At 37.3% G+C, this 21,615-nt stretch overlaps 1 protein-coding gene across 1 annotated transcript in view; it reads left to right on the top strand.

Annotated features, from left to right (window-relative positions):
• LOC141445639 (protein O-mannosyl-transferase TMTC1-like) overlaps window positions 1-18,972 on the top strand; it is a 153,018-nt gene extending 134,046 nt beyond the window's left edge. Inside the window, 12 exon segments of the mRNA XM_074111491.1 lie at window positions 2,803-2,876; window positions 4,085-4,222; window positions 5,547-5,723; window positions 6,283-6,472; window positions 7,025-7,146; window positions 7,791-7,955; window positions 10,738-10,851; window positions 13,891-14,034; window positions 15,154-15,353; window positions 15,778-15,943; window positions 16,553-16,676; window positions 18,344-18,972. Coding sequence (XP_073967592.1) covers window positions 2,803-2,876; window positions 4,085-4,222; window positions 5,547-5,723; window positions 6,283-6,472; window positions 7,025-7,146; window positions 7,791-7,955; window positions 10,738-10,851; window positions 13,891-14,034; window positions 15,154-15,353; window positions 15,778-15,943; window positions 16,553-16,676; window positions 18,344-18,706 — 1,977 coding nt within the window. The 3' untranslated portion in view covers window positions 18,707-18,972.
• The last annotated feature ends 2,643 nt before the right edge of the window (window positions 18,973-21,615 follow it).

Raw genomic sequence — 21,615 nt, 5'->3', positions numbered from 1 at the left:
TAGGCCCATGGGGTCCAGGCGCGAAGGAACTCATAAAAGAGATTTCTTCACGCCTAGTAACGACGACTGGCGACCTTCTAGCAGGCAGCTATTTCCGTCAACGTTTGAGCTTGGCTATTCAACGCGGAAACGCTACCTGTCTCTTGGGATTTAAGCCATCGACGGACATATTTAAAGATATTTTTTGTTTTTAATTGTTATGGGTTTCTTTGTAAATTTTAAATATTTAAAATGATACACAGATACTTTCATTCACTCATTCAATCCGTTCGTGACAGCTCTTGTGAATCGGCCGATTGCGAAATCATTTGTAATAAAGGTCCATATTTAATTTCAAATTAATCATCAATCAGTTGAATGTAAAGATTTGCCAGCAAGTCATCAAGTCTTAAAAAGTTCAACTAACAGTGATATGACATTCGTATTTTCTGGCTAGAATAGAAGATTGTACAACAAGACAACAAGAGCATAAAACGAGCCATTTTACCCGAAACGTGCATATAGCCCCGCGAGCCGGTACGGCGAGGGTTGATAGACACGTCGAGGGGAAAATAAAAAATATATTATGTATTCTATTTGGTTTGTCAGCTAGATTACCAGAAAATATTGGTGGTAGTCTATTGGATCGGTTGGCTGCTTTCAACCGAGGCAACTGGAGGTCTATGGGGGAGGCCTATGTCCAACAGTGGACGTCCTATGGCTGATATGATGATGATGATGATGTTTGGACTGGTATTTTTTTCATTAATCAATTAAACTAAAAATTAGAAAGAAATATATATTGTAATTAAGATCACAATAGATAAGGTAGGACGTAATGCGTTGTGTCACAACTTAATGCATCTCTTTTTACGTAGACAGTGACTATTTTTTTAAGCGGAAGAAGTTGGGCAACTGAGCTCTGCTGGGGTCTAAAACTCAACAACACGCGTTTTCTCAGAGATAAGACCAATATTAACAAATTTTTCACACCCGAAAACACTCCCATAGCAAATCTCTTGAAATCATTAGAGCTGTTTCCGAGGTTCCTGAAATAAACGGATATTAAAAATAGCTCGTTTAAAACATACCTAAGATGTAGTAAGGAAAATTATCTACTTTCATTAAAGCGTCAATGTCAATTTTTCGCAGTTATACTTTACATCGTCCAGTGGACTGCAGCCCTTATTGTTTATTGTCTTGCGTAAGGAAAACTCCGACCTTTTATAGAAAAGTGTTGCTGAAAATTTAAAATGGAATCCGAGAGAACTTCGCCAAGTGAACTGTAATAGGCCCCTTGACGCCCTACAGTTATTATTTAGCAGTCGCTCTTTGATTTCATCTTTCGACGTTTAAGATTGAGAATATTCGCTCTTTACTTATTCCGAGCTCATCGAGAATAAAAAAAATGTTTTGCCAACTAAATTTCGAGTCATATCGAACAAATTGATTCATGTACCATCAGCCAAATAAGTGGTCTATCAATTTTTAAACAAGTTCCTATCAAATAAATATGTCGCTAAAGACGAAATTTCAAGTTGACAGACACGGCTATTGGCATTATTGTTTTATGACATGCAAACGATTATCAACTTTAGGGTGGTAGACCACATATTTGGCTGATGGTACACGCGAACCAACTGAATCGTGACCTTTACATCGCATTACTTGACAAGGGAATTTATCATGAATTTATTATGACACTTACTGTGAGTACGTTCTACGGTGGGTCAGGAATCAAATGGTTCGACTGTACCAGGATGGAATCTTTGTGCTACCTGCTGTCATGTCGACGTCCCATATTTTAGTCTTGGAAATAATAGTGAAATTGATTATTAAAAGGTCCCACACTGGCATATGAATCAGTTTGTTCGACGGTACCAGCTGTTTTAAAATGTATCTGGAACATTTTACCCGTGTGGTGTCGGGTTATAATTACACCTCTCCATTTCTTCCGTGGATGTCGTAAGAGGCGACTGGATATAGGTTAAGGTATAACGTAGGCGTCACTATTGTACCGTTTTTGTCAAACTTAAAATCTAAAATCGATAAAAGTGGCTCCGAAGCGGTAACGTTTTGTATGCTCTGCCTACCATTTGGGAAAACAGTCGTGATGACAGGCGTGAGTTGAGTTAATTTGACTTAACACGCCGCGGAAATTCGTCGAAGAACTAAAGTCACTGACATATCTGGAAAAATATGCAAATTGAAGTGGCAATGGGCAGGCCACATCGCTCGAAGAACAGATAACCGTTGGGGGAGAAAAGTCCTCGAGTGGTGACCACGAACCGGAAGACGAAGCGTTAGCAGGCCTCCCACCAGGTGGACTGACGACATCGTGAGAGTTGCGGGAAACCGGTGCATGCAAGTGGCGAGTTGTCGTTCATTGTGGCGTTCTAAGGGGGAGGCCTTTGTCCAGCAGTGGACGTCTTCCGGCGGATGATGAATGATGATGATGATGATGATGAACACGCCTTTACGTGATAGAGTGGTCTTTGGATGAGGATCCGTAGTGAACCTTCACGATGCCGTTCTTGGAAAAATAGTGTAATAGTTTTCCATGTCTTCCTCACCGCAGAGCTGGAGTCCGGAGTTCATACTCGACAATAGAGAGCAATGCTTCTCATTCCCGAAATAGGTCCCTTAGTCGTCTCTTACAGTCAAGGGAAGAGATGAGTCTGTCTGAAGAAGTATTCTAAAACCGGGAATGCCACGGACTACCGTGATAGAAAGACATTAATTATTAAAATTATCGACACAGACTTAATTACTCAAAGATGTACATACAAATACTGACAATCTCAAGGTTATTTTATTCACCAGGTGGCCGGAGTTGTGGGAAGAGCCGACGTGCTAGCCTGTATATTCTTCCTTTCTTCGTTACTAGTTTATCATAGGTAAGTTCTTCATATGTTTAATATTAAGAGACTTTGCACACCGCGTCTTTAAACCGCTTCGTCGACGCGCCTTTTAAAATTGCGCGTTGGCAGCGCGTTTCTTAACCCCCGACGCAAAAAGAGGGGTGTTATAAGTTTGACCACTATGTGTGTCTGTCTGTGGCACCGTAGCTCTTAAACGGGTGAACCGATTTGAATGCGAGTTTTTTGTTTAAAAGCAGAGTTTCTAGCGATGGTTCCTAGGCATATTTTATCAAAATCAGTTCAGCCGTTTTTGAGATTTTGAACTTATAAGGTTATTCTTTTCATAAGGCAGCCATACAACCTATTTGCGTGTCGCGTTTGTATCGACACAAACATATGTCGTAGCGCGTTTAAAACGTTGTGTGCAAATGCCCTTATGTCTCTAGACTTACTGCTTGAGTTATCCGGAATTAACTGGTAAGAATATTGAAATTTAAGAGCCTATGTGCTATTCCCACTATCCAGCTATCTACATACTAAATGTGATACCGTCCAGCTGTTTTGGCGTGGAAGGACAGAGGTTTTTCCGAACCGGTGGTAGATTTTTTTGACATTCATAAGTGCTTGTTATAAAGATTGAATTGAATAAAGATATTTTCACTTTGACTTTGACTTTTGACTTTGAAGAGATACATCAATTGGTGTCAAGTGCACCTTGATATTTATTTACTATTTATTATTATTACATAAACCAAATTTAGCATTAATAGTATTAATAGGAGTCATATTTAAACCCAAAAATAGAAAGCTTACTCGTGATTCGCCCTCCAAAATTTCGCAGATGTTATCCTTAACAACATAATCGAAGGTTAATTGAATCTAAATTTCTGAATCTGGAGCTCGCCGCTACGTCCCGGTAAATAAGTGAAACGAGAAAATTAATAACTTTAATACTTATTAAGGCATTAGGTAATTAATCTCCGGCTGTGCTAAATTCGGAAACTTTGATGCTTAGTCGACCTTTGTTCGGGTTTCCCAGACGTTTCTAGTCTCTGGCTTCGATTCAGATGTTTTTGTACTTTGATACGAGTAAACAGCTAGTTACCAAGGCGAAACCTACGCCAAATTGTTCATTTATTCGGCGGCTTACTGCAATGTCACTGTCACTGTGTAAATAGGGTCATTAACCAACAAAAAAACAAACAAAAGAAAAAGCAATTAACAAGCTTGACCATTTGTTACAGACCTACAAGTAATAAGAAATGCGTGTGGCTAAGCATACTACTTGGCGCTCTTAGTATGCTGGCTAAGGAGACAGGTGTCACGATACTACTGTTGAATTTAGCCTTCGACTTCTATAGGTGTTGGCCGTTCGTAAAAAGGTAAATGTTTTATTCTGTTAACACTAGAACACACGCTGATGTTCTAAAATCTATAAAGTCGCTATCTAAACATTTGTTAAAAAATATTTCTAAAGCCAAACAGTAAAATTCAAAAAGTTGGACCACGTTAACCTAAGTTAGCTATAGTTGGTTTGAATAGGTATTTAACTAAATGTAAACAAACTTCAGCTGCCAGATTTGGTACATTCAAGGGTTTTAAACATTTTACTTATCTATCATTGTAATACAAACAAGACTGTGTGAAGTTTAATGGAGGAATTTCCATATTTGAAACACCAATTGACGTGGTCTAGTGTACATTTAGTTAAATACCTATCCAAACCAAGTATAATCAAAACGACTACATCAAAAAATTTCATATCAACACATAATGAATGGGTAACCATTTGTAATTATTATACGGTCAATAAATTGGTCGACAAACTCTTTGAACTTCGATCATAGCCGTGTTAATAGTGCATATTCATTAATCAATATATATTTTTAAAGTACTTATTAAAATTCATTAAAAGAGCATAATATTTATTGACGTATAATTTAATATGCTTACTTTGTTTTTGATTCTCAAAAATATTTTTTAATTTATGGTGACTCCATGGTTTTTAAAACCACGTCATGCTTTCCAATATCTCTAGATATTGCTTCCATTAACTGTGTATAACATAATAATCTAAGCAACGTTAGCTGTCTTGTTATCAGCTACTTTGACGCCATTACAGTATTATTCATCATTCTCATCCTTACTGTCCTATTCCAAGTAAAATCCACGCAAACATAACCATCTCATAACCCATTAAGAACAACATACACTTAACTTAAGTACCTTGTCCCACCAAACAGACGTCGTCAAAACTTCGATGTCGTCACGAACTTTACTCTGCACTGACATGGCGCTCCATATTTTATTTATAGAATGGAAGTAAAACAAGACGGCATTTACCGCCAAGTGGGACCTTTTAAAGTCTCAATAAAAGTCCAGAGCAAGTCTCTGGCGAATTTGAAAATGCACAGTGAAATTTGAACGGTTTTGTAGACGTGCATTTGAGTTGCAGGAGCCCGTAACGTTTAGCAATTTATAAATGGCGTTCGTAACCGAGTTGAAACTTGCAAGAAAAATCGTGCAAGTTGCATTACATTGCGAGGCCGTATAGCCAACGAGTTTGTAATGGTCAATCGAGCGCCGCAATGTAATGCAACTTGCACGATTTTTCTTGCAAGTCTAAACTCGGCTTTACAGTATCAATGGTTTAAAGACGACTTAAGTTAGGGTGGTAAAAACTAATATATATATATCTTTTTCTAGATCACTGTGCTCTCTGAAAATTGAGAAGAAATGTACGGGCCTCTCAATACGCTCGGTGAAGGTGGTGGTTTCTCTAACGCTGCTTATATGCCTGCGGCTCGCCCTGCTGCAAGGGACTCTTCCTATATTTTCATCGCAGGATAACCCTGCGGCGTTTCATGGTAGCTTTTTTGTGAGGTAAGATTGCATTCTTGCAAAAATTGCTTTTTTTAATTAAAAAATATAATTACCAGAAGCGTGCTTCTAGGCAAAATTTACGGAATGTTGGTTATTTTATATTAGTCCAAAGACAGAGTACGACCATTGCCCGCCTGTTTAGCCTCTCTCAATATTTGAATCAATTAAAAGTTGTTATCTTGTCGGTGTAACTGTTATTTATCTATTTCTTCTTCCAGCCTTTTGTCTTTTTCATAATAATCCATTACCATAGTCGTAGTAGTCCTTCTTAATTTAATTTCAATAATTTAATCTACATCTTCCTATCTTTCCTTCATATTCTCAAAATCAGTAACTTAAATTCGCATCATTCCAGGCTTTATACGTCCCACTGTTGGGCACAAGCCTCCTCTTAGAATGAGAGGGCTTGCGCTGAAGCTCCCACGTGGGCCCAGTGTCTGATGCCCTCTCCGTCTATTCGAACAAAACAAACAGAGACGGCATCACATTTATCTGTCACTTAAAATTAATCAATGGAGTAGTGAAACAGCGGTTAATTGTATTAACTGATCCCCAACAGGTTGATGACATTCTGCTACCTAGCAGCGTTCAACTGGTGGCTGCTGCTGTGTCCGTGGTCCCTCAGCCACGACTGGCAGATGGGTTCCGTGCCCATCATCACAAGCGGCTGGGACCCTCGGAACTTGCTCACTTGCGCTGCCTTTGGAGCCCTTTTGTTGCTGTGCTATAGGTGTATAGCGGATTTAGAGGTTAGACCATAAACCGTGCATAGTATTGTAATAACTCTTATATTTTGTATTTCATAACTTGGCGTAGTTAATTTTAAATAGCCTCAATAAGTTTCTTCTTCTTCTAGTAAATCTGAAACCATTAAATTTGCCTTTAGTACTTGAGTGAGAACTAAAGTCACCGACATAGCTGGAAAAATATGCAAGTTGAAGTGGCAATGGGCGGGCCACATCACTCGAAGAACAGATAACCGTTGGGGGAGAAAAGTCCTCGAGTGGCGACCACGAACCGGAAAACGAAGCGTTGGCAGGCCTCCCACCAGGTGGACTGACGACATCGTGAGAGTTGCGGGAAACCGGTGCATGGAAGTGGCGAGATGTCGTTCATTGTGGCGTTCTAATGGGGAGGCCTTTGTTCAGCAGTGAACGTATTCGGCTGATGATGATGATGTTGATGACTTGAGTATGTAGGTACATAGATTTTAAGATTTTCCACGGCACAATCTACCACCGGTTCGGTAAAACCTCTGTTGAGAGGAACCCGGTAAGAAACTCAACGAGATTTTTTTAAAGGTTCAGAGGCATACGCCAGCAGTGATCGGGCTGATGCTGCTAGTGATACCGTTCGTGCCTGCCAGCAACTTGCTGGTGACCGTTGGATTCGTCATCGCTGAGCGGGTGCTTTACATACCTAGGTCAGTAATGTTAGGCTTGCTAGACCGAACTTAGTTTTAACAACACTATCGCAAGGTGCACTGGAGTTAGCCTTGTGAATTCTACATGTATAGGACTTGGGTCTTTCATTTTAACCCCCGACGTAAATAGAGGGATGTTATAAGTTTAACCGCTATGTGTGTCTGTGTCTGTCTGTGGCATCGTAGCTCTTAAACGGGTGGACCGATTTGAATGCGGTTTTTTTATTTGAAATCAGGATTTCTACCAATGTTTCTTAGACATGTTTCATCAAAATCGGTTTTTGAGATATTGAACTTTTAAGTGACAAAGTCGGGGGTTTTTTAAGTTAATATATATGAGATAAATAATCTTAAAGGGGTTATATCAGCGGGGGAATATAAGGGCTCACGCTAGGAAATGAGTTTTGTTTCTAGTACAAGTTTGCTTTAATCAGGGTCGCCGTTATCGAAACCGATGTGGAGGACTACATAATAATGTTATACGTAACTACGAGTCAGTGTTTAAAGAATGTCATCCGCTATATGTGTTTTTCGAGCTCCAACACTGAGCTTAAGCTAAGGAAAAACACCACATTTTCTCAGGAAGATATGTCCAGCGATGGACATCCTACTTCTGATATGATGATGATGATGTCTTATTGCAGTGTGGGCAGCGTCATTATTACAGCGTACGGAGTCCAGCTCATGTGGTACTCTAAGCCCGGTACCAAGGTATTCCTCGTGGTGGGCCTCGCCGTGCTAGCTGCCAGCGGAGTTGCGAAGACTTACAGAAGAAACGCGGACTGGCGGGACAGAGCTACGTTGTTGAGGTGAGTTTCGTGGTACAGGGTGATATACTGCCGCCAACCCACATTCAGGCGGCAAATAGAAACAAGCTTTTACTTTAATGCTCCAAATGGAAGAAATTACAGTGTGGCTTTACTTTAATCTTTTGAGGTCCCGGGTTCGATTCCCGGCCGGGGCAGGTTTGTATGAATAATATGAATGTTTGTTCTCTGGTCTTGGATGTTTAAAATGTATTTTTTTTATTTATTTATTTATTTATTCATTTATAAGTCATGTTCATTACATTAGGTGACATATTATTAAATAGTAGGTACACGACACCCTGTTAGGGTATAAAAATGATAATCCTTGTAATTACAAATGTATTTATTTATCTATATAAATTAAGTTATCCGTTGCCTAGTATCCATAGCTTTGCTTAGTTTGGGACTAGGTAAATATTGGTGTCATGGTATTTATTTATTTATTAACTTTAACACGAATCACACGTATTGACATTTAAATGGCAATTATAGATGAGAGCGGTGAATGATAGATAATAAAATACTTTGTTTGGTGCTTCCAACAGCTCGCTCTTTAGGGCCAGAACCATAAAAATAATATATTATATTTATCTACACCTCTTTAAAAAAGTTTACTTAACTGACTAATATGCAAATATTTCAGAACAAATCTCTCAATTATTATGAGCAATCTCCATATCAATGCCCAGTAATGGCCGGGCCTGAACCAGCTAATCTCGATTTGACAGCTGTCATTTCGTGCTGCGGCCATCTGTTAACTGCTGATAAGTCTTACAGGATTAGGCTTGTTGTATGTTTGGATATTTTTAAGCTTGCAGTGTTAATTTGGTTCTCGTAGGCTTTGTACTGTCAAAATTATGTGACAAGGTCGTTAAGTGGCTACGTTGTCAATACTTACGAGAGATTTTGTACATATTGTTTACATGTTAGTAGTGAATAATGTCGTGCCATCGTATTTTGCCAGTAATGTTCGTATTTATCTTACTCTTAGCTTCAGTAAACTTCAGTATGCTAGTTGAGAAAGCAACTTGTCGGCCAAATACGCTGGAAAAGCATTCCTCAATATCTATAATAATTAATTCATAAGGATTAAGAGCGTAGTTTAATATTCATTGTTGCTTTGGATTTGTAGAATAAAATATAAGCGCAAAAGAAAATGGGGGTTACTTAATTTTCAGTGATAAAATAAATATATACGTGAATATGTGCGTCAAAAAAACTCTGATACAAATTAGGGTTTATAATTATGATAAGAAAAATTTGTTACAAATACTATTTATTCGATTAAATACATTCAAGTGAAATCACAGACTAATTCATTATTTTCACGTTTCCGATAAAACCCAAGTCGATTAAGGATTAAGTACTTACTTATATTTTGAGTACAGTCGAACCATACTTTAATGTCGTGGGTGAGTAAAGTAACGCGTGATTCAATAAATTATTTAAGTATAATCTATTTTAAATTGAAAATAACGCCATCTGTCGTATCGTTATAAATTGCACAAAATTGAAAACATAACGTATTTACTGCTTCCACGTTGAACCTTACGTTTTTAGTGGCAATAAAAATAATATTGCTAATGCCGGCTATACACGTTCGTAAAGACGCTTCATGCAGTTTTACGAGAGAATTAAAGCCGTCCACAGACGTTCAATGAATTTAGTTTTAATGGTGCGGTTGTAAACTGTGTTCGCAAACAGATGGGATAACAATGATTCATATTTCGAATTAAAATACAATGTATTCGCAATGTATGAATAGCACAGACAACCGTTTTGTATTTACAAGATATTATTAACACAACACTGAAAACTTGAAAGTAGTTTTGTTTACAATCGAGAAGAGGATCTAGATTACACTATTTTTTTAAATAGGTTTGATTTTTTTTAAATCCTTCATTTACTGTGCCCGGTCAAAAAGTTTGTAAATGCAACAAAAGCCAATCAAATATCTTAACGTTGTTTTGTTGACAGCTTTTTTTTTAACAGCTAAGCGGAAATTATTATACAAGTACAAACTACGAGTGTAAGATTACAATTCAAGTAGAATAACTGACTACTGAGTAGAATAAGTATGTCTATTTTGTATATACACCTACATTGAAATTTTGCTTATAATTCTTTATGCACCTATAAAAGTGGCTCCGAAGCGGTAACGTTTCGTGTGCTGTCTGCCTACCCCATTTGGGAATACAGGCGTGATGTTTGTGTGTGTGCGCATCTATGTGCAAATTCTATTTGCATACTTCAAAAGCTCACTTGCCGTTTGTTTACTGCTTTAGTCATTTGTGATTAATATTTAATACAGTCTTATTGGATCGACTGAAAAGCGTCGTTAACGAAACGACTCGAGTCGAGATTAAGTGCATTTGTTATTCGTCTGGAAAGTTCGACAGTTTAAGTAAAATACAATCTGTTGGGACTTTTATTGAATGCGATTTTATCTTTTGAGTATCACTCTCAGTAAATTTGGAAGTTAATACTTTATTGTTTGATAACCTGGTGCAATATCTGCGAGTTTTTACGGTTGTAATTAATATAATTATTACTTAATTTGAGTGCACACAGTAATACACTTAATGTTTTTTGTTACACTTGTCTAAGAAGAATTTGTTTCTCGCTATCCCATGTAAACTTAGCAATTTTTCAGGATAATAGTAGGATATGCATTTTAACACCATTTAATAACTTAAACTGTACGATTCACACCTCGGAAATTCACTATGTTTGTGTCTCTGAAAGTGCGGGTAAATCACCACTAAACGTGTTTTGTTTGCAGGGCGGATTTGGTAACTTTGCCTCAAAACGCCAAGCTGCACTACAACTTTGCCAACTTCCTACGCGAGACAGAGCAACAAGACAACGCTATCAAGCATTATAAAGAAGCCTTGAGGTAACGGCTGAGTTCATATTGCACTGTTTAAAAGTTTCACGTGACAAATATATAACCATACGAATACGAAAGCTGGGGGGCTACTACGAAATTCTAAAATCGAAGTTCGTATTGTGCCGTCCGGCATGATATGATATGATATGATACAGCATGATATGAGATTTAGTAGGTCATTAATGGTACATTGTGTCTTAAGGGCGGTAAATAAGGAATTACGAACGAGAGTCTATTCGAAGCCCGAAGTCGAAGACTGAGGGCTTTAATGAGTCGATGTTCGTAATTCTAGTACCGCCCGTGCGACATACAATGTTTTTCATCACATTTGCGACTAAAATTGTATATTTGTAAATGAAAAACCGCCGCAATCCCCCCCACCCCTCCGCAGCATGTGCGTGGCGTACGTGTGCAGCGCGCTCACGGAGCAGCAGCACACTCAACAGCAGTAACAAACTCTTTTACCGACCTTGGGCTTCATGGCATGAAAATTAGTACGGGCAATGACTCATTTACCGACCACGGGTTTCATGACAAGCACATTAAGGTCGAGGGTTTTATTTGGGGGTTGCAACCAAGGTAGCCTGCATGTTACGACACTGTTTACGAACAAATGTGATGAAAATTGTATTAGTGTTAGCGGGACGACATGATACGAAGTTCGAATTTTGCACCTCGTAGTATACTTAGAGCCTGAAACAAGGAGGCTGATTGCCAAATATTTTATAGGCATGAATTTTTATTATACTTAAATATTGATCAAAACTTATGTCAAGTATTCGCATCCCACGAACATTAAGGTAATTATTAAATTCTTCAACATTGTCATCAGTCGAAAAACATTCACTATTATGTATTGTACAAATCAATGGCCTTCCTCTTAGCATGCCTCAATGACCGACAAATCGCCACTTGCATCCCCCGGCTGCCCGTAACTCTGGCAATTATTAAATTACTTGCGCTTTTTAGGGTTCCGTACCCAAAGGGTAAAAACGGAAACCGTATTACTAAGACTTCGCTGTACGTCCGTTCGCCCGTCCGTCTGTCACCAGGCTGTATCTCATGAACCGTGATAGTTAAACAGTTGCAATTTTCACAGATTATGTATAACAGTAATTGAGGCCGCTATAACAACAAATACTAAAAACAGAGTAAAATAAATATTTTATTTTTTTGCCGTTTTTCGCTAATGTCTAATGAAAGTTGTATAGATAGTACGGAACCCTTCGTGCGAGTCGGACTCGCGACTCGCACTTGGCCGGTTTTTAACTTTAAGAAACTATTCTTCATTTGGCTACCCAATTGCCTAGTGGTTAGAGAACCTGACTGAAAACCACCATTACCTATGAAAAATGCACATTACATATTTATTCCCGTATATTGTTTTTTTATATATAAGCATCTATAGGGAAACGCGTGGGAACTATAGCGCAAGCCCTCTTGTTCTGAGAGGAGGCCTGTGCCCAGCAGTGGGACGTATATAGGCTGGGATGATGATGATGATGATGATTTATAGGGACATGATGAGTACGATTATCCGTTGCCTAGAACCCATGGTACAGTCGAGTTCATACACTTGTAAGCAAAAATTTGATCAAAATACCTGAACACGCTTCTACGCCGTTAACAATAGAGTGGTGTTCAGATATTTTTGATCAATTTTTTTCTCAGAAGTTTATGAACTCGACTGTACAAGCTTTTGTCAGTTCAAGACTGAGTCAATTAGTGCCAACTGTCCCAAGTGGCCTGTTTGTTTCTACAATGTAGAAACATCGACAATTATAAGACAAGGTTTACATGAAAACATTTGAAAAGTTTTAGGGCAAACTGAACATTTTGGACTAAAAACCTTTATAGAAAACTAAGTGAGATAGATGAAACCTACAGGGATGAGTTGATTTCATTAGTGCACCTGTAAAAAGCCGGGGTGTGCACTTTAAAACTATGATATATCTAAAATTCCCTCTCTAGTGCAACGATGATTTATGGCACCGCCGACAGAGTGGTTCACATTAGTCTAGTTAGTACTGTATCCCATACAGGCAAAGTACCGAAAACACACGTGCAATTTAGAAGCAAAATATCCTTGTTGCTTGCTTACATAAACGTTAGTAAGACAGGAAGAAATAATAGATCTGATTTCGGGTACAGAATTTATCTTAATCATTTTTATGGATGTAAATTCTTTGAACATGAAACTACTAACTAGAGATCGCTTTTAAGCGATAAGACCGCCTATTGTCTACCGTGAATCTAAGTGTTTATATTATAAGTTTTTTTACTGCTTTATAGTGTGTAGTAGTAATTGTATTGTATTGTACCGTGAGACTCACTCATATTTAATATAATGACCCGGATAACTTACGTCCTTAGCCCGAAACATGTCGAGCTAAACTCGATTTAAGACGTGAGTTATCCGGGTCATTATATTTAATATGATGTAAATTCTACAAATTTTAATAAAAAAATCTAAAATTCTAAACCGTAACTTTTACATTGTAAATGTTAATTATGCCCGTTTTAGTAAAGTAGTGGAAAGTTTAAATTTTAATTGTCTTGTTGATCAAACAAGCCTTGATTATTCAAAAAATAACGTGACGTACCCGTGGTTCAACTATAGTTTGTTCAACTGCTTTTTGACAGGGCGGAGCTCCTCTTTCTGGGTATTTTGCCCTTCGGGCAACTAAAGTTACCTAACTAACATAACCTACCTATTTTCATATAAGAATATAATATATATACTTATGAATAAATATAAATATAATATTTCCGGATTGGACAAATAAGTTGGACCACTGGTGGGTACCTAAAAATAATTCAAGAGTTTCTAATAAAACAGAATTTTTTAAAGGAGTATAAGAATTTCATGTCAAACATTTTCAATTAATACTTGATTTACACAGTACAACTTATGAGGCCTAGTAAGCTTTGAATACGACGGAGCTGGGGAGGAAAATATAATTATTACGTTTGCTGCTAGATCAAGGTCTATTTCGACAACATTTCGACATTATCACATTTTTAATCAATAATTAATTCTCACAGGTTATGGCCGACGTATGCCAGCGCTCACAACAACATAGGAACACTGGTGAATGGTGTGGAGAACGCAGAACAACACTTCTTGCAAGCTATCAAGTACAACAGGAGGCATGTCAACGCACACTACAACCTAGGGAAACTATACAAGTAAGTACAAATCAAACAAAGCAATAATGTGGCTTAAGTCATCTTTTATACCAGACAGCTGCGGAGTGGAATTAAAGCGACGGGTTCACGGTGAATGCAGGCTGCTTTCAACCGACGCAACTTGAGGTCTATTTTTTTTATTCGATTGGATAGCAAACGAGCAGTGGGTCTCCTGATGGTAAGAGATCACCACCGCCCATAAACATCTGCAACACCAGGGGTATTGCAGTTGCGTTGCCAACCTAAAGGCCTAAGAAGGGATACCTCAAGTGCCAGTAATTTCACCGGCTGTCTTACTCTCCACGCTGAAATACAACAGTGCAAGCACTGCTGCTTCACGGCTGGACTAGGGAGAAAGACGGTGGTAGCAATCCCTTTTCCAAGCCCTTGCACAAGGTCCTACCACCTGGGGAGTAGGGGGAGTCCTGTCTCCAATAGTGGAGGCTCTACGGCTGATGTGATGATGATCATGAAGAGTGGAATATCCTGCTTCTTATTTTCGCTGAATGCTACCACTCGGTCGTTTCCAAGCGTTCTCCATCGTAAACCACATCTTCGTTTTTTAGGTGTAAACAGTTGTTGTTGTCAAACGTAAGTCTTTTATGCATAAGATTACTTACTGGTGTACGTTCTGCTGCGCCCAGAAAAATTAAATATCAATAAAAAAAAAATGTGATCGCAAAACTCATTTTGGCGTGACGGCAAATATAGTGCGTCGGCCGTGTAGGTAGGTTTAGTGATGATATTTATAAAACTGTGAACAGGGATTGGACGACAAATGAAGATCGAGCTCAGTGGTCTGCCAAGTACAGTGCCCTTAGTGTATTTTTTAGGTCACAAAATACGTCTCGATCGCGTTCGCGTTAAAATCTCAATTTGTATGCGAACACGAACAGCGCCTCTAGCGGAAAGTTTGCGATGTTCGTGTTTCCATACAAATAGAAATTTTAACGCGAACGCGATCGAGACGTATTTTGTAACCGAAAACTTACACTAAGGGTACAGGAAGATGATGATGAATACTATTCGATTTTAGTAGAGAACGACGCTCTTACGTTAATGACCGGTGACTTTGTTGAGAGTGACTTCACCCTGTTCAAAAACGTAATTTTTCTTTAGAAAAAGCGGCCGTAACGACCAGGCGATCAGAATGCTGGAGAAGTGCATCTGGCTACAGCCACGATTCGTGCAAGCTCACGTGGAACTGCTCGCTCTGAAACCTGAAGCTGACCGGCTAGCAATCTTAAGAAGGCTTCTGCAGTTGGAGCCGGGAAATTGGGAGCATTACGTGCTGTATGGAAGCTGGTTGAAGAACAAAGGTTGGTAGATCCAAGGGATCATGAAGTTAACATGTTTGAAGGCAAAAACTAGAAGACTACCCGAGAAGTTAATTCTTATTGGTTTGTAGACGATATGAGATGATTTCAAATAAATTTATGACCAGAAACATCTGAACTAATCACGAACTAATACAATGAATGGAAAAGATTTAATTTATCGTAAAATATTAATATTATAATATTGTTCAACTTCCCACGGGATGGCAAGTTAAATAAACACAAATGATAAAAACTAAATAATTGTAATAAATAGGTAATGTTTGCCATAGGCAAGCAGCTATTAAGACTGTTAATTGCTATGTTTTTCGTTTCAACAATTAAATGGGAAATTTTAAACTGCTCCAAAAGCATTGTTTTTACAAAATTTCCTTATTATGTTTTTCATCCTTATGTGAACTCTCAGATATTCCCATCGTGGCCTCCAAATTCTTCCTTGAAGCGGCCCGCCTTAGCTTCAAGCATCGCACCGTCGCACGCGCAGTCAGGGGTGACCTGATATCGATACGTAGCGCTGCGCTCATGTACCGCTTCTTAGGCCAGAAGTCGAGGATCCTGCAACTTTTAACGAGGTTCGTTGCTAACTCCAGTTGTTCTTCTCCTGACGTTGAAAAAATCAAGATGTTCTAATTAGACTTTACAGTGAATACATCTTAACAGTTTTGAAAATATAAATTATTAATGACCACCAATTTTAATTAAAGTAACTACTTGTATTGGGGTTACAACAGATGATTGAATTCTAAAAGTCTTAAATTATATTTCATTTTGAAAATACTTGAGGTCGAAAAAAGTGTACCTACCTACCCAAAGTGGTAAAATTTTCCTTTGATTAACATGGCCTAAGTTAAGATAGATAGGCAAATAAAATTTACAGATTATTTATTTTTATCTGTTTCCCAAAAGTAATATTCCTTTTATATGTTCTGTGATTTATTTAGATGTACAACATTTAATTTGGAAATGAATGCAATGCCAATAAATCAATCGGCACGCAGCGCATAGCACGTAATGTTTATTTTATTCCAATAACCTTATCAGGTTACATTACGTGCCGTATACAGTATCAAATATGTCTGTCACACAAAATACCAGAAACTTATCAACGATTTGTGAAACAGGCTTTTATTTTTATTATTCATTCGAATGCACACATACATAACTTGAATTATCCATCGTAGGTGGCACACATGGCGACGAGGTTGGCACGATGCAGCGGCTGCCCACATGTATTTGAGAGACTGGAGGCTCAAAATGGAACTGGAGGGACGAGTCCAAATATACTCCAAAGCTGTCAACCCTACTGTGAGTGAGACAACTGTTGGGAAGTTGCTTTATTTGTAAAAGTCAATAATTTTATTGGAAAGAACTACGTCGTCAATGTAAACAGCGTTGATGATGAAGGTCACTTATTGATCATGATGATGAGAAAGCTGGGCTGTAATTCACTTGTGCCCCCAGTGCGGATTGTGAACTTTGAATTTTTAAGTGTGTGCAAGTTTCCACAAGATGTTTGTCTTCAACGTTAAGCTCATGTTTGGTTTTAAATTAGAAGAGATACTGGGAACTTGAAATTAGTATTTATTTTTATCGCCTACTTATACTTGGTTTGGATAGGTAATTAACTAAATGTAAACAAACTTCAGTTATCGGATTTGGTTCATTCAAGGATTTTCAATATTTTACTTATCTATCATTGTAATACAAACTAGACTAGGTGTATTTCAATATAAAAATGTAAATGTTTAGATAGTTTAATTGGAGAATTTTAATATTTAAGACACCAATTGAAATTGTTTTGTTTCTAATTTATTGAATCAGGCGTTACTTTGCGGAGGTCCATATCAATGAACTAAAAGAATTTCCTTGCTCACCCGCGACCTTACGATAGCTAAACTTATGTAAAATATGCGTGTTCATGCAGTTCCTCCACCTCCACACTGTAAGAACACACACAAACCACACAAACCCATCTATCACCACCACCACACTACACTGACGCGTTTCGAACTCAACCAGAGCTCATCTTCAGAGTGACACAACCGTACACCATGCTACCAGTTGTTAGACTAACGAACCACAACCACCGTTTTAACTTGTCACTGTAACTCCCCAAATACCCACATACGTTTTATGAAACAAAACAGAACTACCCACAAATTATTAATAAATTTTTTAACCGTCCTTCAAAACTACCTTGATTTTTATTTATTTACTGTCAAGGCATGTTGTGTGTTGTGTTTGGTTGTGTGTGACATTATTGTGGCAAGGGGTTTCGTCTCGATGTTTTAGAATGCATGGAGATAATTAGATACAACAGTATGGGGTCTATTATTAATGAGCAGGTAAATTTAGTTTCATTTCCCTTGCTGCGGCTTGGATCTAATTTCAGCAATGGTAGTTAATAAACATGCCTTGACAGTAAATAAATAAAAATCAAGGTAGTTTTGAAGGACGGTTAATTTATAAATAATTTGTGGTAGTTTTGTTTTGTTTCATAAAACGTATTGGGTACTTGGGGAGTTACAGTGACAAGTTTAAAACGTGGTTGTGGTTCGTTAGTCTAACAACTGGTAGCATGGTGTACGGTTGTGTCACTCTGAAGATGAGCTCTGGTTGATTCGAAACGCGTCAGTGTAGTGTGTGGTGGTGATAGAGGGGTTTGTGTGATTTGTGTGTGTTCTTACAGTGTGGAGGTGGAGGAACTGCATGAACACGCATATTTTGCATAAGCTTAGCTATCTTAAGGTCGCGGGTGAGCAAGGAAATTCTTTTAGTTCATTGTTTTGTTTCATCATGTCAGCCGAAAGACGTTCACTGCTGGACATATAGGTCTCCACCAAAGCTCTCCACTCAGACCGGTCTTGTGCTTTCCGCATCCACCGCGATCCCGCGATCTTAACCAGTATATTTACATTTAGTTAATTACCTAAATGTTTTAAGTATAGTAATCTATATTTTAATTTCCACAGAAATCAACAAGATGTTTCAACCACAATCAACTAACAGTTGTAGATGAGAAATTGATTGAAGACAACAATCAGAACAAAGAAGAACTAGTAACACATAATAAAAAAGAGCGTAGTAAAGACAGTGTAGTTATTCCAAAAAGAAGTGACAGCAGTGATGACAAAGTGTGCGTGTGTAAAACGTGCGGGACCAAAAAGAGGAATGTGTCAATAGCCTCCCAAATTAAGACTACCCACAATAAATCAGAAACTGGACATAAAGATAAAAAATGTGCTATCCATAGAAAAGATAAGACAGTTGGTAATACTGATGTGATACCTAGCATAGGTGCACCACTTGAGCATATTTTGATGAAAACTTTTTGAATTAAACCTGCTTTAAAATAAAGGGATTTGGATGAGTTTTGAATGTAATTTTTTTAAGTATTAATTTTAAAAGACCGCTTAGCATTGTAATGATTTTTTTTTATCTGAATTTCAATTTTGACCGAATCGTCCATCAGCATATTTGTACGACCTCATTTTCTTCGACCCTTATTTTTTGCCTTATTTTTAGCTAGAACTGTGTTTTTTGTTTGATTGTAATACAGTGTGTTTGATACATTTTCGACAATGTGTTTACAGGCTTGTGATCAATTTAACTCTGATTCCTTGTGTTACCAAACGTTAGTGAAAGCGACAATATCGCTAGATAAATATTAAAAATAAGAGATAAATCGATCTAAGAAATTTCATAAACATTTCATTCCTCAGATATTATTATTAAATATTTCATTTGTCTGTTTGATATTCTGTAGACAAATTTAATTTAACTATTGAATATAAGTATTTTTCTGTAACTTGTTCTCTACTGAAATTTCTTAGATCTAGGTATTTCATTAGATAGGAAAAAATAAACTTGAAGTAGTAAGCAAATTGAATTGAGGGAAATATATTTTTGTCAAGTTTTCGGGTGGCCATTTTTATAAGCGTGCACAGATTTTGAGCTAATTAGTATTGTACGCATACAAAATCCACAGCTAGATCAGGTTTGACTCGGTCACATAATAAGTATCTGACAGCTCTGAAATAACATATAACAAAAATATAGTTTTTTAAGTATTTCTAATTGATTTTGTGAAAAAATCTTCAGGTAGCTTGATGGAACTTCTGTTGACTATAAATTCTTATTTTAGTAGTTACCATAAAGAATCGTGGTATTTAACCTACCTTTTAACTCCAGATATTTTAGCACGTGGTAAATCATCACTCTTATTTTTGATTATAATGATTGAATGATTTAATAAAATAAACTGATGTTACGGAAAAACAAAAAAGTAAGTTTGAGAATAATTTGTACAGCTGTCTACAGTTGATAGTTTTTTTTACTTTATATTTTTGTGGGTCTAGTTTTTCCAAAGCAACTTCGTGGGCTCAAACTATAAGTTATACTATTCTTTTTTTTAGTTCATAATGAAACTTAAGTAACAGTTATGTGACTGGGTTGAATTATGATCTATGATTTTGGGTCAATGATCTTAAGGAAAGCATGATATATTTGTAAGCCATCGGCCATAATTTTCAAATGATTCTTAAAAAACGATCATTGATCTCAAACGCCTAGTTAATACACACCGGTGTTTTCCGGCTAAATGAAATACGATAATTGCTTCATGTTAATATAATGTACTAGATCATACATTCAAACGATATATTTTAAATAACGGTAAATCCATTAAGTGTAAATAATGTAACTGCTAAGTTAATGATAGCGTTAAAGGCACATGACAATGCTTTGAATGTACTGAACATTAAACTTTTTAATTATTTTCTGAGTTTAATTTTAAAGTAGATGACAATAGAGAATCTTTTAGAGTTCTACGGATCTTTGGGGTATTTTATTTCTTTTTGAGGTATGGTTCAAAAATAAATAAAACACTTCTAAAAAATCACTTCGTTGTCCATTTGCTAGTCTGTCTGTCACGATCCCGTCAAAAACTAACACATGGAGATACCAATCTGTCTGCAATGCCCAACTTCTACTGCGAGCGAAGCAGATTCCGCATGGCTTCGGTCTGACGTCCAATGATCCGTTGCATAGAAGAACTTCCAGGTAACCTTTTAGAACTTGAAGTTGATCGATGTAAGTATCTTAAACTGAGTCCTGAATTGAATAATGACTGAATAGTTTACTGAATCAGGCGTTACTTTGCGGAGGTCCATGTCAATCAACTCAACTCAAGAGCGTACTCCTACCTAAAGTCCGGCAATTCACTTGTGACTCTTCTGGTATTGCAGGTGTCCATAGGCGACGGTAATCGCCTACCGCTAGGCGATCCGTTTGCTTGTTTTCCCCCATTCCATAAAAAAAACTAAACAATTCAATAGCTATTCAATATTCATCATATCAAATAAAAAAAAACTAAGTCAATGTTAACGGAAATAGGAAAACGCGGTATGTAGTGGTAAATACCCACTTCCAGTAGAAATAGACACTCTAATAACACAAATTAAGGAATAAGTATGAAAATCATCGAAACAAAAATTTTAATGTGATAATTATTATGAGCTGCATGTGCTGTTAAGCGCAAACCTATTAAAATCGATCTGTAGTTATTAATTATTTACCCTGCAGGCTTATGCAAAACCAATTGCAATATAATTCCTAATAGACGTTTATTAATGGAATAAATCAGTTTTAGTGTATTTTTTGTGTACTTTGTGTGTAGTTAAATAAATATAGGCCATGGAAATTAGTTTGTAAAAGTTCTAAACCCCTATGAACTTCTTAAAATTGATTATTAAGTAAATGTATATAGTATGAAAGTAGCTCTTATAGCACAACCAATAAGAAGAGTCCGAAAATCTTGTTTTTTAGGGTTCCGAAAAAACGGAATCCTTATAGGATCACTTTTTGTCTGTCTCTGTCTGTCTGTCTGTCTGTGAAGACCCTTTTTCTCGGGAACTCGGGGAGGTATCAAGCTGAGTTTATATTAAATACTGAGGGTCTACTGTCTCTTGGAGCTGTGAAAAAATCAAACTTCTAAGCCAACGCGATCAAAAGATGCAGCCGTTTATGCTGCAAATTTCCGCAAATTATCTAAACTCTCTAGGGAATCAAACCTACAGGGTACTTCCCGTGAACTCAGAATCTTGAAATTTGGTATGAAGGTAGCTATTATAAAACAACCAACTAGAAATTCTGAAAATCTTGATTTTTTATGTCTGTCTGTAAATATTACTGACCAATATAATCTGACTCCACACTGCGTACATTTTGCTTAAGAGTAGGGCTC

The sequence above is a fragment of the Choristoneura fumiferana genome, chromosome 2 (genome assembly GCF_025370935.1).
Source record: "Choristoneura fumiferana chromosome 2, NRCan_CFum_1, whole genome shotgun sequence".
Lineage (NCBI taxonomy): Eukaryota > Metazoa > Arthropoda > Insecta > Lepidoptera > Tortricidae > Choristoneura > Choristoneura fumiferana.
The sequence above is the reverse complement of the archived record's forward strand: the minus strand, read 5'-3'. Positions and strand labels throughout refer to the sequence as shown.